The sequence below is a fragment of the Theropithecus gelada genome, chromosome 3 (assembly GCF_003255815.1).
Source record: "Theropithecus gelada isolate Dixy chromosome 3, Tgel_1.0, whole genome shotgun sequence".
NCBI classification, from domain to species: Eukaryota; Metazoa; Chordata; class Mammalia; order Primates; family Cercopithecidae; genus Theropithecus; species Theropithecus gelada.
Genome location: NC_037670.1, coordinates 14,129,596 through 14,148,009, shown reverse-complemented (window position 1 = coordinate 14,148,009; position 18,414 = coordinate 14,129,596). Strand labels below are relative to the sequence as shown.

Genomic DNA, 18,414 nt, shown 5'->3' with positions numbered 1-18,414 from the left:
AATAAGCATATGTTCCTTTTTGTTTGTTTTTTTGTATTTAATTATAGGCTTGGCCGGGTGTGGTGGCTTATGCCTGTAATCCCAGCACTTTGGGAGGCCGAGGCGGGCGGATCACGAGGTCAGGAGTTCAAGACCGGCCTGGCCAACATGGTGAAACCCCATCTCTACTAAAAGTGTAAAGATTGGCCGGCGTGGTGGCTTGCGCCTGTAGTCCCAGCTACTTGGAGGCTGAGGCAGGAGAACTGCTTGAACCTGGGAGATGGAGGTTGCAGTGAGCTGAGATTGCACCACTGCACTCCAGCCTGGGCAACAGAGCGAGACACCATCTCAAAAAAATAAAATTTTAAAAAAATTAAAAAGTTTAATTAGAAATTATGTATACAGATATCTGTGCGGTAACACATTGGAATAAGATGCATTTGATCTGGTATTTGTATATTTAAAGTTATTATTCTTTAATTAGATGCTCTTTTGTTCTTAAGCTATTTGATAATCTGAACTGGGTTCATTCAAAGTGTTATGAATTTCACAGCTATTAAAAAGAAATCAGCTATATCAGGAGGAGCTGTGTGATGTAGAAACAAATTAACGTAACAGAAGTTTATTTCTTGCTCAACTACCTATTCAGCATAGGCTGAGTCTGAGAAGGGGCCAAGGAGGAAGGGCCGGCTTCGGCTTCAGGTAATCACTCAGGGATCTAGGCTGATAGAGGCTCCACCACATGACACACAGCTTCTGCCACAGAGCTGGAGGTTCCTAGTGCTTCAGCCCGGAAGTGGGACACTCACTTCTCACAGTTCGCTAACCAGAAGTAGTTACATGGTCCCACCTAACTGCAAGGTCACGCGGGAATGTTGACGAGCACAGGGATAGTCATTGCATAGTGAATGTTCCTGCCACGGAGGCAGATCAGGAGGTAAAGATATGGAGAAATCCCTGATCTGTATGTGCAAAAAGCAAGTATACAACAATGCACACACAATGCTCCCACCTGTGTTAAAAGAAAAAGAGGGAGGGAGGGAGAAAAGGACAAGGCATTTTAAAAAATCTCTGGAAGAACACAAGAATACCATGGTAAGAAAAGCTCGGCCGGGCGTGGTGGCTCACACCTGTAATCCTAGCACTCTGGGAGGCCGAGATGGGAGGATCACTTGAGGCCAGGAGTTCAAAACCAGCCTGGTCAACATAGCAAGACCCCATCTGTAAAAAAAATAAAAATAAAAAAAAAGAACAGCTCTTTCTCTGGAGCAAGCTGGTTAACAAGGGACAGAGCGGAAAGGAGGCTTGTTTTTCACGATAACCCTTGTATACCATATGTATGTATTATCTACTTAAAAATACTAACTAAAATAATTTTTAGGCTTTGAGATATGCACTTCAAATTAACAAGTTGGGTTTTTTTCCTGAATAAAATCCAATTTATTCTAGTATGTGAAACACCAAATCCTTGACTCATACTGCTTGAAGTGAAACACCTGGAGAAACTGTGACAAAATCATATCCTTTTGTAAAGTCTTGCTGAGAGATCGTGGACTGGCTTGCGTCTATTCTAAATATAAACAACACTACTACACAGGCGATACGAAATGTACTCAAATCGAGAAACTGTCTCCTTTTGAGAATAATTTTACTTTTATTTCAATTCAGGTTCCATTTTCTAAACAAAAACTGCTTTTCTAAAATAAAAATGTACTTTTTGTACCGTTCAGCTGAACCCTATGCAAGATACAGTAAATAAACCCTCTGGGGTTTCCAAAAACGATAATAATATTGCTGTTTCAGAATGCATTAAGATATGGCATGTACCAGGGTACAGTCTTTTACAAAATTATACCTCAACACCCTCAAATAATACTTAAATACATCACATGCCAGATGTGCCAGGAGATAGCCTCTGCGGCTTATGACAAGATGACCCAGTGGCACATCTGTTCTTCTCATGTGGTTGTCTTAAAAGTAGAATCCTGCTGACATTTGGCTGATAAGATTAAGCCATGAATAATGCAGTCAGTAAACAGGTCAAGGCTCCAAAAACGCTTCCATAATTCATTTCAATATTAATATCAAAAAGCAAGCCTTTAAAAAAAAAACAGGCTTATAATAAACTATCCCATTCATAATATTCTAAATACCAGGCTCCTAAGGGAAATGGCAGTCTCATAAGGCTATGTGCTATCCTTGCGGGTTTTACTTCTAAATTTATGCTAAGCGCATTACATAGCAACTTTTTACTCTGCAAGTTGGTCCTTAAATAGCCTGTGACTATCATTCAAGCTCCATAATACACTGTCCACATTTAAATTTTAGTGGAAAATCAACTACCACGCATTGCTTTCAAATATCAGTATTGTACTTTCTAAACTGAATGTGCTGGGTGTATCAAAGGTGTTTACCTAAGCAGGCTTTCTGCCAATAGTTCCTGCTACTCTAAGAGGTTACAGGCACTACCATTTAGCCTGCCTTTACCTCCCAAACAGGTTTATTCAAGCAATAGGAATGATTTCCAAAAACATGTCTCATATTTTTTCTAAATCGCTAAAGAAAAGTAAATAACTGAAGTTGCCAAGCCAATCTTGGGTGTTATATAATCCATTATTTAAGCCTACAGAATAAATTAGTGATTATTAAATTTCCAGTGTTGCAACACATGAGGCCAAATTCCATGTTGAGTTTAGAACAAAAACAAAAATGAAAAGAAACTTTAGATCATACTCTATTATGTTTAAACCAAGACAGATGGTGTATATTTATGGGTATGCAAACAATTCCCAGGACTTCCAAGTCAGAGGCAGCCCTAAAACCATATATCATTGATTTCAAGACACATTTTTTCATATTTTTTGAAATCCTCCAATGAATCACATTTTGCAATCTAATTACCTGTGTTTCTTTTTAAGCAGTACATAAAACAATGGCATGACTTGCAAGTGGTCATCTTAGACTCATTGAAATAAGACCATGTTACTATTAGCTAACACATACTGAACACATTACGTACCAGACAGTGCATGTGGATTTTAAGACAGTCTCACTGTCACCCAGGCTAGAGTAGAGTGCAGTGGCACAATCACAGCTCATTGCAGCCTTAGCCTCTTGAGCCCAAACAATTCTCCCACCTCAGCCTCCCAAGTAGCTTGGACTACAGATGTGCACCACCATGCCCAGCTAATTTTTTTTTTATTTTTGTCGAGATGGGGTCTTGCTGTGTTGCCCCAGCTGGTCTCAAACTTCTGGCCTCAAGTCATCCTTCCACCTCAACCTCCCCAAATGTTGAGATTACAGGTGTGAGCCACTACTCCGAGCCTTCCCCCACTTTTATAGCTAAGGAAACTAAGAAATGAAGTTATTTGTGTAAAGGCACAGGCTGGCTTCAGGCCAGCCCTTAATCATTCCACTTCACTGATTCCACAGACAGAAGAGCTTAGGGGTCTGTAGGATTCAACCATTCCTGGAATACAGGTTCGAACTTCAGCAAAGCATCTTACAAGTACTTTTTTTTTTTTTTTAAGAGTATAGAAGTGAAAATACAGAGCTACAGATATAAAGAACAGACATTAATTCAAAGAATTTATTATAGGGTAGGGCTGGTAATCACTTATCCTATAAACATTATATTATTGCATAAAAACTAAATTATTTTTCTTTCTACACATCCTGAATTCAATTTACAGATAATTAGCATGTATTTTTCTTTCTTAAAACTGCCCTGTTATCTCTAGAGAAACAATTTTTTTTTTTTTTTTTGAGACGGAGTCTCACTCTGTCGCCCAGGCTGGAGTGCAGTGGCCGGATCTCAGCTCACTGCAAGCTCTGACTCCCGGGTTTATGCCATTCTCCTGCCTCAGCCTCCCGAGTAGCTGGGACTACAGGCGCCCACCACCTCGCCCGGCTAGTTTTTTGTATTTTTTAGTAGAGACGGGGTTTCACCATATTAGCCAGGATGGTCTCGATCTCCTGACCTCGTGATCCACCAGTCTCGGCCTCCCAAAGTGCGGGGATTACAGGCTTGAGCCACTGCGCCTGGCCAACTAGAGAAACAATTTAAGAATGTATTCCTATAATCTGTACCCAAATTTTGTTTAAAAATACTCCCAAATAGGCTGGGCATAGTGGCTCACACCTGTAATCCCAGCACTTTGGGAGGCCAAGGCGGGCCAATCACATGAGGTCAAGAGTTCAAGACCAGACTGGCCAACATGGTAAAACCCCATCTCTACTAAAATTACAAAACATTAGCCGGGCGTGGTGGCACATGCCTGTGGTTCCAGCTACTCGGGAGGCTGAGGCATGAGAATCGCTTGAACCCGGGAGGCGGAGGTTGCAGTGAGCTGAGATTGCACCATTGCAATCTTGCAATCTTGTCCAGCCTGAACGACAAGAGTGAAACTCTGTCTCTAAAAAGAAAAAAAAAAAAAAAAGTCCCAAATAAAATAACATTATACAACAATCCAGTAACATTCTGCAATACAAACTGACAACAAAATTTACGAGGCTAAGTTCACATATAAAGGTACCACTCCTAACCCTTGGTCAAAAATTCTTGGCACTTTTACCAAAATACATCTTTTGCTTCATACTACCACAGAGAAGGTATACCTCTTTTTCAGAAGTGCATTAAATGGTAGCTGTACCTTCCTTTGACTCAGCATAATGAAGCTAACATAAATTTTAAAAGAAAACAATCAGTATCATCTAGTTATTTATTGATTGCCCACCTGGCATCTACATTCCTGTTCCTCCAAATAACCCAAGTCTGTTTTGTGAGTGGGACTAATCCCCGATTAGATTCAAAGATGGAACCTGATTGTCCAACTAGCACATCCCATCATCCCAGCCACAGTGGTTGGTTCAGCAATGAACACTTGACCCAAATTAGGTCAATGAGACAAGAGGATTCGACTCCAGGCCTTCTATCCCAGGACTGAGCTGTTGAAGAAGCAGACTTTTAACTTTTTTGGTGGATTTAAAGCTGCAAGCAAACAGCCATGGAGCTGCTGGCAGCCACCTTTTGAGCACAAGGGGAAGACCTGGTCATGAATGGTGCTAAGGTCACAACACTGAGATACCGAGAGAAACCAGGTCCTTGCTTTGCCACAGGAATGACTTGTGCTTTTCAGTGAATTCACTAAAATTCTCTCTACTGAGCCAATTTAACCTAGGTTTTCTGCTACTTACATCTGAAGGTATCCTGCTTTTAAACAACAGCAACATTAGAAAGTGCGATATTGTAAATAAAAGACAGAACTAAAAATGTGGAAATTAGTTGAAGAAAGGAGGCAGGGTGAAAACCAATGAACACCCTCCTCACCCGACCTGAGAATTTAACTATCTTTATTATCAGGGAAAGAAACAATCAGACTGTGATCTGATGCAGCCACCGAGACTACAAGGAACACTAAGGGACCTGGTAGGAAAGAATCAAGGAAATGGGTAGGTGGGTGGTTCTTGCCTGCAATCCTATACTTTGGGAGACCGAGATGAAAGGATCACTTGAAGCCAGGAGTTCTGTACAAGACTAGGCAATATAGTGAGACCACGTCTCTACAGAAAGTTTAACAATTAGCTGGGCATGGTGGCTCATGCTGAGGTGGGGGATGCCTTGAGCCCAGGAGTCTGAGGCTGCAGTGGGCTACGACTGTGCCATTGTACTCCAGCCTGGGTGACAGAATAAGATCCTGTCTCAAAGAAAATGCAGTGAAGAGGGAGGAAAAGAGGCCCTTTCTGCTACAAAATGCCGGAAAGAAAGAGAGAGAGAGAGAGAGACGACTTAGCAGGAGATAAGGCTGTGAGGTAGGGTGAGAAAAAGAAGCCGTCCCCAGGTCTCTCCCAAGCAGTCAGGTCCAGTATTCACAGCCTGAAAATGGGATACATTATTCAAGATGCAACCGCAAAGCTTGGGCAAGGGGCAAATGAATGAGGTCTCTCCAGCCCAAACAGTTATCCCCAACAGCCCTGAGGGACAGGCTAAGGAGAAGACCAGGAAACCAAATGCTACGAAGATGCGCCAAATTCCCGAATTAAAATTTCAGGCTTTGGGTCAAGCCCCTGGAATAGCCCAGAAGCCCAAGATACAGTAGACTTGGCTTTTAGGGTATCACATAGTCAAAGAAACCCCAAGCCTGGCTGACAACAACCTGTAATTGCTTGATCTCTAATCCGTGCTCATATAACAAGAAGTGGCTATGAACGCAATGCTGCCTCCGAGAGAGGTGTCCTCCGATGCCCAACTCAGAGGCGACCAGGAGATCCAATAAACAAGGAGGGCATTAATTCCCTCATTCACCAGGTATTTGTGAGCACCAGCAGGTGCCAAGCAGTGTTTAAGGGGATATAGAAGTAAACACACAGCAAGGACCCTAGCTTCACGGAACCTGACTACCAAAAGCAGAGACAGAAAATAAAAATTGATTGGACCTTGGTAGATGGATGATGGCCGAACAACCAAACAAAAATACCATGAAGTGGTGAGTGCTGTGAAGACAGCAGAATAGGCTGCCTGATGGTGAGTGAGGGAGCGACTATGATGGGATGGTCAGGAAGGGTCTCCCTGAGCTGATGATATTTATTTAGGCTGAAGGCCTGAATGACAGGAAGAAGCCATTGAGAAGTCGAGAGGAAGAGTATTATAACATCACACAGACACACGGACACACACACACACACACAGGAATAGTTCACACAAAAGCCCTTAAGCAGGATTAAACTCACCTTTAAGGACTGGCGTGGAGAATAAGGCAGAACCTGGCACAGAGGCGGCCAGAGAGGAAGATGGCAGGATCAGAGAGGGAGTTTGATTTTATTCTGAACAGGGAGCTGCTGGAGGGCTTTAAGGAAGGAAATGACACGATCTGATTTATGCTCTTAAAAGATGTGGGGATGACAGTTTAGTAGTTGCCAGGGTCCCAGGGACTGGGGAGGGGTGGATGCAGCTAGAAAGGGATAGCTCCAAGGAGCCTGGGGTGATGGTGCAGCTGGGCATCTTGATTGCAATGGTGGTGACATGAATTTGTACATGGGATCAAACTGCATAGACTGTTACACACACACACACACAGCGCACACAAAACCACACCCACACACAGGGCACACAGAGCTAGTGAAATCTGACTAAGCTCTGGATTGCACCAATGTAAACAGTTAGTTTCCCGGGGCTTTTTGCTTGTATTATTTTGCCCTCACTTCTTCCCAATCCTTAGAACCCGTGGACAGGTTCCTGGTTTTGATATTATACCATAGTTATACAAAACACTAAAATTGGGGGAGGCTGAGTGAAGGGTACACAGGACCTCCCGGTACATTTCTCTCCCATCTCCTGTGAATCTATCATTACTTCAAAATTATAAAAGAAAAAAAAAAAGATTTCTAAGGCTGCCATTTAAGGTATAGATTGGAGAAAGTAGGAAGTAGAACCACAATGTGTGACACCAATCCACACTCAAGGAAAGGATTAAAATGAAAAAGAAAACACCCAGGTTGGCAAAGGAGCACCTGGAACTCTCTTATGCTACTGGTGGAAAATGTAAATTGGTACAACCACTTTGGAAAAGCATTTGGCAAGTTTCACTACAGTTGATCATATGCCTATTCCACAGTCCAGTTATTCTACTCCTGAGTACACACCCAACAGAAGTGTATGCAAATACTCACCAAAAGACACATACATGAAAATGCCAAACGGCACTAGTCTTAAAAGCCAAAACTAGAAAGGACTCTGCCCATCAAAAGATAAAGGGATAAATTTTGGTATACGCCCATAATGGGATACTGAACAGCAAAGAGAATGACTGATGTACAATCACACATAACGATATGGATAAATCTCACAAAAATAACATTGAACAAAAGAAACCAGTTGCATGCAGTGTGATTCCGTTAATACAGAGTTCAAAAACAGGCTGTTACAAGTCAGGACTGTGGTTATCTTTGGGGGGTTTCAGGGAGGTAGAAAGTGAGAAGGAGGTATTTTCAGGATTGTGGGGCTGTTCCAAGCACCCGCGATATTCTATTTCTTGATCTAGATCAGGAAAAATGCTTCTCAACCACTTTTTTTTTTTTTTTTTTTTTTTTTTGAGACATGGTCTCGCTCTGTAAGGCTTAATGTGCCTTATTTCCAGAGTTTTTTGGTTTTGTTGCTTTTTTTGCAAATTCTACTCCTGAGCAATTTGTTTATTTTTCTCTTTTCCCCAGTCCTTAGAATCTGTGAGCAATTTCCTGGTTTTGATATTATACCAGAGTTTTACAAGGGACTAAAACTTAAACCCATGTTTATAGGTATTTCCTCACCAGGCTCAAGTGAGGAACCATGTGAGAACCCTTTGGAAACTATGAAACACTGTACAGATTTGAGGCATTAGTATCACTGACAGGTATGAACAGGCAGCAAGCAGGTCTCACCTCTATAATTTGTAGGTAATATATGTAGAAATAAAATTGAGTAAACTTTGGATTTTTTACCCCAAAGACCTAAGAGGGGAAAAAAGTCAATATATGACATTGAGGTTACCATGTTTTCTACTTCTCCAGAGCCAGATGCCAATATTGCTTTTTAAAGCACTTCTAAAATTAAAAACAATCCCTTAAAAAAGTTCATGGCAAACATATTGACTATAAATACTTGGAAAAATACTAAATTATTATTAATGGCTTATGCAAATGAGCATTTTACTCCTACTTTAGGGATGAGATTATTTTATAAAAATAGGTCAGTGATAACCGTAAATGACATTCTAAATAAATTATGTAAACCACTATTATTCAGAACCAAACCTCAGTTTTTTAAAGAACTCACTGTATAAACAAGATCTAAGGACTCCAAATTTCTTAATCTGAAAGTAATCATTTTGCCTTATTTTAATATGATAGAACAAGCTTTTTTTTGGGGGGGGGGTCAGGCATCTTGCTATCATATAATAAACATAGTCTCTGGGAAAATAAGTCTGTTCAGAGCTATAAGACAAGTAGCCAAGAATTTCATTCTGCAGAACCCAGGAGTCTTCCTAGTGAGGAAGTCCTTATAAACGTGAGTACATACTTTGAAATGCTATAATATTTTAGCCTTTTAAAATACATTCGGTACCATCATTTTGATTTTTCAGAATGTCTACATTTCAAAACGATTCCTATTGGCAGTTAGTGTACTTACTAGTTGCACTAAGAAATTCTTATCTATTTAAGAGCTTTTTAATCTTTTTAATTGTTGAAAAGCAATATACGCTCAAGGGGGTGAGAGAAGGGAGGAGATTAAATATTACAAAAGGCATATAATGAAAAGTTGCCCTCTCTTCTCTCTTTTCTCTCCTCTCTCCCTCTCTCCTCTCTCTCTCTTTCATCTGAAGAGGAGAACAGGAGAATCTCTTCAGAGGAAATCAACAGTCAACATCTTCCAGTCATATTCTATACAGACCTATCTATAAATTTCCCCCTTTATTTTTATTTCTTGTTTTATTATTCAAATAGCACTCACACTAGTCTCTGTTTTGAATCATGCTTCCCCCCCACCCCACTCAATAATGTATCTTGGAGAATGTTCCATATCAGAATATAAAATGCTATCTTACTATTTTAAACAGCTACGCATCATTGGGGATACACAACCATTTACTTAACTAGTCGCTGCTGATACACATTCACGTTGATTTCAGTCTTTTGTAATTTCAATCAATGCTGCAATGATTTTGCATACCAGACTTGACATAAATGTGTGAATACACCCATAAAAGTCCGACATGTAGACTTGCTAGATCAAAGAGCATAAACATTTATGATCTGATAGATAGTACCAAACTGCCCTTGGTACCTACTCTATCAATTTATATTCTCAACCACCAGGGTAAAAGACCTGTTTTTCCACACCCTTGTCTCACACAGAAAAATTTCAAACTGTTTGGTCTGCCATTCTTCTAGATGAAAAATTGTTTCATTCTTACTTTTAATTTGTAGTTTGTTTAGTATGAATAGGACTGATTATCAATGAAAAATAATTTCTTAAAGAAAGAAAATGGGCATTAGAGAGAACAGGGCACAGTGGCATATACTTGTAGTCCCAGCTACCCAGGAAATGATGTTTGCTTGAGCCCAGGAGTTCCAGGCTGCGGTGAACTATGATCATGCCAGTGTCCTCTAGTCTAGCCTGGGCTACAGAGCAAGACCCCATCTCTAAAAAAGAAAAGAAAAGGAAAGAAGAAGAGAGAAAATAGGGTAGCCTTTTCTTTTCTTTTTTCTTTTTTTTTTTTTTTTTTTTTTTTTTGAGACGGAGTCTTGCTCTGTCGCCCAGGCTGGAGTGCAGTAGCACGATCTCAGCTCACTGCAAGCTCTGCCTCCCGGGTTTACGCCATTCTCCTGCTTCAGCCTCCAGAGTAGCTGGGACTACAGGCGCCCGCCACCTCGCCTGGCTAGTTTTTTGTATTTTTTCGTAGAGACGGGGTTTCACCGAGTTAGCCAGGGTGGTCTCGATCTCCTGACCTCGTGATCCGCCCGTCTCGGCCTCCCAAAGTGCTGGGATTACAGGCTTGAGCCACCGCGCCCGGCCAGGGTTGTCTTTTCACGTTTCAAATCCATTTCTATTTTCTTTTATGTGAATTGCCCATATCCTTTGCCTATTAGGTACTGGCCTTTTCCTAATTGATTTTGAAGGCTCTTTATGTATTAGGAAAACCACACTTTCATTTTCATATCCATTATAGATTGTTTTTATAGTTTGTCTTTGCATGTTGATTTTATCCTATTTTTGCCATGGAGAAATTTTCCATCCAGCTAAAGTTTTTTTATTGTTTATAATTGTTTTTCAGCTGATCTTTTGGGCTTTTAAAGATATATCATAACATCTGTAAATAACAGCAATTTTGTCTCCCGCTTTCTGATGTCTTTCTCTAGTTATTAATAGTAACTATTTTGACAGTGTACATCCCTGCATTGTTCCTGATTTTAATGGGAATGCTTCCACAATTTCATCATTTAAAGATGATGCGGGCTAGGTGCAGTGGCTCATGCCTGTAATCATAGCACTTTGGGAGGCTGAGGCAGGTAGACTGCTTAAGGTCACGAATTCAAGACCAGCCAGGCAACATGGCAAAACCCCTTCTCTACCAAAGCTACGATGATTAGCCGGCCATGGTGTCACATACCTGTGGTCTCAGCTACTCGGGAGGCTGAGGTGGGAGGATCACTGGAACCCAGAAAGTCGAGGCTGCAGTAAGTCATGATCGTGCCACTGCACCCCAGCCTGAGTAACAGAGCGAGACCCCGTCTCCAAACAAAACAAAAAATAAACATGAGGCTGTCCCATGGCACATTACCTGGCCTGGGAAAAACATAAAATAAAATAAAAATAAAGATAATGCTGGTTTTGGCTTCTAACACTATTTCTCTAAGGAACTTTCTGAATACATAGAGAATTTATCAATTCATTGTATTATTTTTCCATGTTTATTAATCGGTTCTATAGATTTTCTTCAATATAAAAGTACATTATTAGCTTTATTATTTACCTGGTTATTTAGGAATAAGAAATAACAGGAATCTATGACCATATTAACATTGTGATACTCTATAAATAATTCATAACTACTCATTAAAATATTTAATCCATCTCTAGCAGGTCCCTTTGTAATCTAAAAAGACAGATCTCTGGCATTAAAGATAGGAAAACTGAATCAAGAAAAGATTATAGTTCTATGCACCCCCTCCCCTTTCTTCACTGTGGTACTTGTGTGAATTAGAAATCAAATTCAGACCTTCTGATCCCCAATCCAGTGTTGGAGCCATAAGAAACCATCATGCCCTTTAGAAAACTCAGCGGATGCCCAACATACAAAGAAGAACACAGGCTGCCGTCTACAATCTGCAGCTTCATGACATGCTCTTACAGACTCCTGAAAGCAAGCCCCAAGTTGGGCTCAGGAGCTTAAAACATCTGAAATGCATCATCCAGCAGCCAGGAGGATAGGTTCCTGTTCAGTGATAAACGATGTTGCCGACATTCCTCAGCCAATTAGAATTCCTTTCAGCTGCAGTGGAGGTGAACACAGCTGGAATTACAGAGTGGGGCGCGTCACCAGACGGGCTCATTGTACATTATTTAAGCCTTGTTTTAAAAGAATATAAGGGTTTTTTCCCCCCATTAGTCCAGAAATGTGGAAACAACATTCCACTTGGTTTAAATATCTAAATGAATTAAATTGCATCTGCAGACAAAACAGTAATACTGACATTTTAAAAAGAAGCCACATGGCTATGTGCTTTTGTTTTTTAAACATAGCTCCATGGCTTTCCTTTAACTAGAAAGGCCTTAGGGACTTTAGTCAGTCAGAATGAGTTCCCTGGACAAGAAGCTAATTTAGGTTGGAGGCTTTCACTTACAAACTCACTCACAAAATAACAAACCAGTAATTTAATTTGTTCAGTGACAAAAAAAAAAAAATTGTATATTCCTTATTTGTTTTAAAAAAATTAGCCTCTAAAATGGTTTTGAAATTATAAAAAATTGATCCAAATAAGCATCCTATAAGTTAGCTTTCTTACCCAGCAAATCAGAGCATGGCAAAGATACCAAGTTATTTCATCCATTTGAGGCTTTTTTGAACCACTCAATAAAATGCACAATTCAGCTATTTTAACTGTTAACCAGTGCCCACAATGTTGTACAAAACAGCCAGTCTAGTTAACTGGATCACTGAGGTGATATTGAAACATTATTTGTCTTTTTGTCTTTTTTTCTTTCTTAATCCATGAGGAAATATTTCATAAATAACACAGCCTCCAAAACCTCCTGTCTTTCACCCAATGTTCCACACTAGAACCTGACATTGTGACTGAACCAAGAAAATGAAAATTTGTGGAAGAGAAAGAAAAACCCAACATTCAGAAATGACTTTTGTATGTCGTTTAAACTAAGACTAGAGGGTTTAAACTCTGACAGATGGGCTTGAAGTAAAAAATCTTGGTTTGATAAATCACAACTACTGTAAAAATGGAGATAGAAATAAAGCATATGAAAAACTTCATGTCTAAAGTCAGTTGGGTGGGCCAAGAAGATTAAAAGGAAAAAAAATGTATTTGAAAAGAGAAAGTTGTTTTAAAAGGCAACGCAAATGTGATCAAATCACAAAATCAATGATAAAAACCTCTATTTGGCAGGACGTGATTCTTCTTAAAGTATAATTGCAATTCAAGTTTTGCAACAGCATTTGTTCTAACCCATCCTACACCTTCCAATAATTCAGCTCAAAGAACTGCCTTAAGCTGTGTCTTCCTAAACTTGAGGCAAACCCTAAGGAAAATGTAAATGCAAAGGGAGCTAAAAACTGACCACTTATTCCATCTTATCACAACAACTGTGTTATATGGTTTTTGAAACAAAAGTTTGGCCTGCCTTACATAAGTGAGGTTCTTAGCTGGTACAAACTGACAAAGTCAACAGTCTGAACAATTTTCTTAATCTTTCTTGAGAAACTTAACTATTTTGAATCAATTGAGACACGTATAATTGATGAATCAACGTCATCAACAGCTATTACTACAACTATTTCACTCAAAGTTGCACCATCTGAATGCCAAAACACAAGTCACCCTTGTATCTCATGTGCTACAATTTTAAAAACAACCTCATATTTCCACATGCTATGAAGGAAAGCCGCTTTGTCCCTCTCTATTTGGAATTAGAGTTTTTCTTACTTCACAATATGTAGTCATGCTCCAAAAGATATAAAAACACCAAGACATCTGAGAGTATTTCAATGTATAAAAGCAAAAAAAGTTTAGGCACTTAGTATTTCAACTAATTGGTTGACATTACAATAAAATTTAATCTTCTTGAAGAGCATTGTAGAACCCTGAATTCCATTATTTTACCTAAAGTGGCCTAAACAATGCGTCTGGGATTCATTTGTGTACCACATAAGAACAAAGTTTTTGCAAAACCTGCTTGATTCTTCAATCGAAATGTTTCTAAAGTGTTTGATTTGCCAGTGAACTCCAATGACTACAAGATAATGCTCTTTAACAAAGATTACTTGATTATGGATATATTATGCCCCCAAACCTACTAAAACAATTTAAAAACTATTTTCCTACTAAAATACCACAAAAACATTCATTAAAATGATATTATTTTAAATATAAAGGTTCAAATATTCTTCTGTTTAGACCAGGTTGCCAAAGCAGTTCCACATATTATCCAACAGTTTTCAAAAACAATCTCACATGAAGAAATAAAGTCATAAATGTAATCAATACACAAAATTAATGCTTGGCATAAATCAAACACATGTGCTACACTCCAACACAATTTTCTGAATATCAGGATTAAGAACACTAGTAAGCCTAAGTGCCCAACGGCGATTTGAAATAAGTAGGTAGCCAAATTGATATATCCTGTGAGAAGGAGGATCAAAGAGTATTATAACAGAGCTGAAATCTCATTTCATATATAAAGAAACTGAGACCCAAAAAGGTTAAATAAATAACTTGTTCCGTAACACGTAGTTAATGAGAGATCTGTATAGAATCCAGGTCTCCTAACTCTAAATCTAATGCCCTGTTCACCCCCAGATAGAATCGTGGACCCCAAAGTTCTAAATGTAGTCTCTTCAGCATCTTTTTTCTTTTTTTTTTCTTTTTGAGACAGAGTCTTGCTCTGTCCCCCAGGCTGGAGTGCAGTGGCGCAATCTCAGTTCACTGCAAGCTCCACCTCCCGGGTTCAAACTATCTCCTGCCCCAGCCTTCCAAAGAGCTGGGACTACAGGCGCGTGCCACCACGCCCAGCTAATTTTTTGTCTTCCTAGTAGAGATGGGGTTTCATCCGTGTTAGCCAGGATGGTCTCAATCTCCTGACCTCATGATCCGCCTCATCTCAGCCTCCCAAAGTGCTGGGATTACAGGCGTGTGCCACCACACCACGCTAATTTTTTGTATTTCTAGTAGAAACGGGATTTCACCCTGTTAGCCAGGATGGTCTCAATCTCCTGACCTCGTGATCCGCCTCAGCCTCCCAAAGTGCTGGGATTTCAGGCGTGAGCCACCGCGCCCAGCCATCTTCACTATCTTTGCACTGAATTTCGCTCTGTGTATATTCATTGACTGGTTGAAACATCCCTCATTTTTTTAGTCCTTTTTTTTTTTTTCAAATAACAAACATGGAAATAAACTCTGAAACCTGTAACAAAAGTATTCAACTTCTGAAAGATTGTTACTCAACATTCCAGAAGTGAGAGTTCAAACTTCCCTTAACCAAAAAGATGAGGCCAAAACCTATTCCGCTGTCAACAAACTTTCTAGTTCAAACCTTTCGAGGTAAACTAAGGTTCCACGTACTGGCATTGCATGTGTACACCATCACCGCTAAACCGCAATCGTATTTTAAGGATGATCACACTCACAGATCCTCTCAAACCATTCATAACATCTACTGAAAGGGAAAGGGAAAGGGAAAAGGTGTTTCAGAAAGAACACTCATCACCTGGTCCTTCCCTATCAAATGTCATCCAAAAATTCCTTAAAGCATTCTTGCATCGATAATCTAAATTCCTGAATCCAAAAATAATTTGGGAGGAGGACAACCCAAGTCCTCCCTTTCAAGGCCCAGGCTTGGCAACTAGGATTAATTAATATATATATACCGGACATAAACATTTCAATTAAAACCTATTCCTTCTAAAACACTCATCATATTTCTAACAAAACACAAAATCAGTTGCTTTCGCTTTTAACAAGATAACTGAAACCAATATGATGTCAATTACAGATTGAGTTGTAAATCAGAACCAAGTTAAAAGCTTTCCAAGTATTACAATCTCAAAAATGTTACTTTTATGTTACCGCATAAATAAAAATGTATCTACATTGTATCTACAAAGTGAGAAGTGTTTCCTATCAGCCCTGGTGTGAAGAAATCTATTTCCCCAGAAGCAAAGATCCCAGAGGAAACTACCTCTTACATTACAAAACCAGGGTCTGGGTCTGGGTCCAAATCATTATCTCATTATCTTTATACAAAAAAACAAAACCTTCTCTTCAGACAAAAGTTGGGCCATGCAACAACTATGGGCTCTCAAAGTAAATTTTAGTTTTAAAAAAATTACCCATTGTTTGCATGGATTTTACCGATGACTTTATGGCTGCGCATCTGCCATATAGTGTTCAAAACGCTCATTCTCTCTTTGAAAGGACCTGCCCAGACCAGGACTTTGGAGTTCTCACCCGACTGAGCCACTGAACAGAAAAATCCAGGGGAAAATCCCTGACGGGGATTAGAATGAACTTTTTAGTTTCTTTCCAGAGCTGGAAATATTCGAGTTTGGAAAGTCCCGGAGCAGAGCCACATTTGCAACACGGCCGTCCTGCTTTAGGGATGAATTGAAACTGGGAAGACAGTAGTACCAGGGAGAGTGAGAAAGGGAAGATGAGGATGCAGCCTGGTCCAGAACCTCTGGAGCCCACTGGGGAGACAGGCTGGCATCACATCCACGCCACCAAGTCGCAGGCCCACGGCAGAGAGTTGCGCTCACCCTTGAAGGTGGCACTACAGAGCCACCCAGGAAACACGGGCTTTTCACTGAAGACGAAATGAATCAAGGAGCCTGCGTGTGGGCAGCTTCCAAAGCCTCCAGTGAGTGTGGGAGTAGGGATCAGCGTCTCACGGGCGCTCAGGGTTGCTGAGTGTGAGGGTGATGGTGAAACAAAATGCAGAAAAGGTAAAAATTGAAGAAGCCGAGTCAAAAGTAGCTAGCGGTCTGGCCTAAGAGACAGGAAGTGGCCCAGACTGAGACTGACGAGGGCTGGACCAGGGGGAAGTGAGGAGAGCAGGACTGGGAGCAGCTACAAGATAGGATTGAGGAATTTCAGGCTGAAGGAAAGAAAGGGTGGAGGCCCCGCCAGACAGCAGCGAGGGGGCGGGGCTAGGCAGGAATGAGGGCGGGGCTTGAAAGTGAGGGGCGGGGCTAGTGGAAGAAGGAAATGAGGACGGTGTAGGGGGTGAGGGAGAAACGAAAAAGGATTGAGGGGGTGAGAAGCGGGTGGGCGGGGGCAGGAGGGCAGAAGCAAGGGGCAAGTGGAAAGGGAGATAGCAAAAGAGAGGATGGAAGTGGGGGAGAAGCGGGTGGGAAAGTCCAGGAGGATGAAGGGAGCGAGCAGGTGGGAGGGGAAACAGGAAAGCAAGAGAGAGGATGGGAAAGTGGTGAGAAGTGAGGGATGGGACCAGGGGAACAGAGGCGAGGCCAGGAGGGAAAAGCGAGGGGGCAGGTGGGCGGAGAGGTTGGGAAGCAAGGAGAAGCATGAAGGGCGTAAAAACGGCGGAGGAGAGAAAAAAACGAGAGAAGCAAGGGGACGGGGCCAGGAATGAAGAAGCGAGGGGGTGGGACCAGGAAGAAGTGAGGGCCGAGGCTAGGAAAGAAGTGAGGAGGCGGGACCAGGAAGAAGTGAAGGCCCAGGCTAGGAAAGAAGTGAGGGGGCGGAACCAGAGAGAAGCAAAGGAGCCGGACCCAGGGAGAAGCGAGGGGGCGGGACCAGGGAGAAGCGAGGGGGCGGGGCCAGAGAAGTAAGGAGGCGGGAGCAGACAGGAGCGAGGGGGCGGGGCCAGGGAGATGTGCGGGGTCAGGTGCCGGGGAGGTAAAGGTGGGGAAAGGAGAGGACCGCCAGGGGGCGGAGCCTGGAGGGAGAAGCGAGGGGTCAGGTGCTAGGGAGAAGAAGGGAAGCGAGAGGCAAGGGGCCGAGCCGGGGAGAGGTGAGGGGACAGGGCCTGGAAGGAGATGCAAGGGGCGGGGCCAGGGAAGGAGATACAAGGGGCGTGGCCAGGAATGGAAATGAGAGGGGCGGACCCAGGACGGAGACGCGAAGGGGCAGGTGCGGGGGAACGGGAGACCGTGGGGGCGCGAGCGGCCAGGGGGCGGGGCCGGGCAACGGCGAGGGGGCGGGGCCGGGAGGGAGAAGCAAGGGGCGCACGCCGAAGGGGGTGACGAGGTCCTGGGACAACAGCCGGCGTGGGGGAGGGCCGCTTCCAAGGGCGCCCGGCGGGGAATTCCAGGGAGGGCGAGGGGGCGCAGGGGCGCAGGGGCGCGGGTGGGCCTCCCGCCGGCCGTACCTGTCAGACGGATCTTGATGCTGGAGCCGTTCCTGCGTGTCCCGGGGTTCGACATCTCCCGCCAACGATCGGGCAGCCGCGGATCCAGCGCCGCCGCCCCCCGGCCCGGCCCGGCCCGGCCCCGCCGCCGCCGCCTCAAGGTTACGGCTCCGGGCTGGGCGCCGGGGTCCGAGCCGGGACACAAACTCCGCGGCCCAGGCGTCCGGGCGGCAGGCGGATGGTCGAGCCGGGAGATCGGCGCTCGCTGCGGCGCTCTGACTCTCGCTCCTCCCAGCCGAGCCCAGTCCCGAGCCGCCGCCGCCGCCGCCGCCGCCGCCGCCGCCGCCGCCGCCGCCTCCACC

The 18,414-nt window shown here is 42.6% G+C and overlaps 1 protein-coding gene across 3 annotated transcripts in view; it reads right to left on the bottom strand.

The window, feature by feature from the left end:
- SMURF1 (SMAD specific E3 ubiquitin protein ligase 1) overlaps positions 1–18,408 on the bottom strand; it is a 123,033-nt gene extending 104,625 nt beyond the window's left edge. For all 3 annotated transcript variants that reach the window (XM_025379817.1, XM_025379818.1, XM_025379819.1), the window contains exon 1: positions 18,074–18,408. In XM_025379817.1, coding sequence (XP_025235602.1) covers positions 18,074–18,128 — 55 coding nt within the window. In that variant the 5' untranslated portion in view covers positions 18,129–18,408. The remainder of the gene's footprint in view (positions 1–18,073) is intronic.
- Positions 18,409–18,414: the final 6 nt, after the last annotated feature.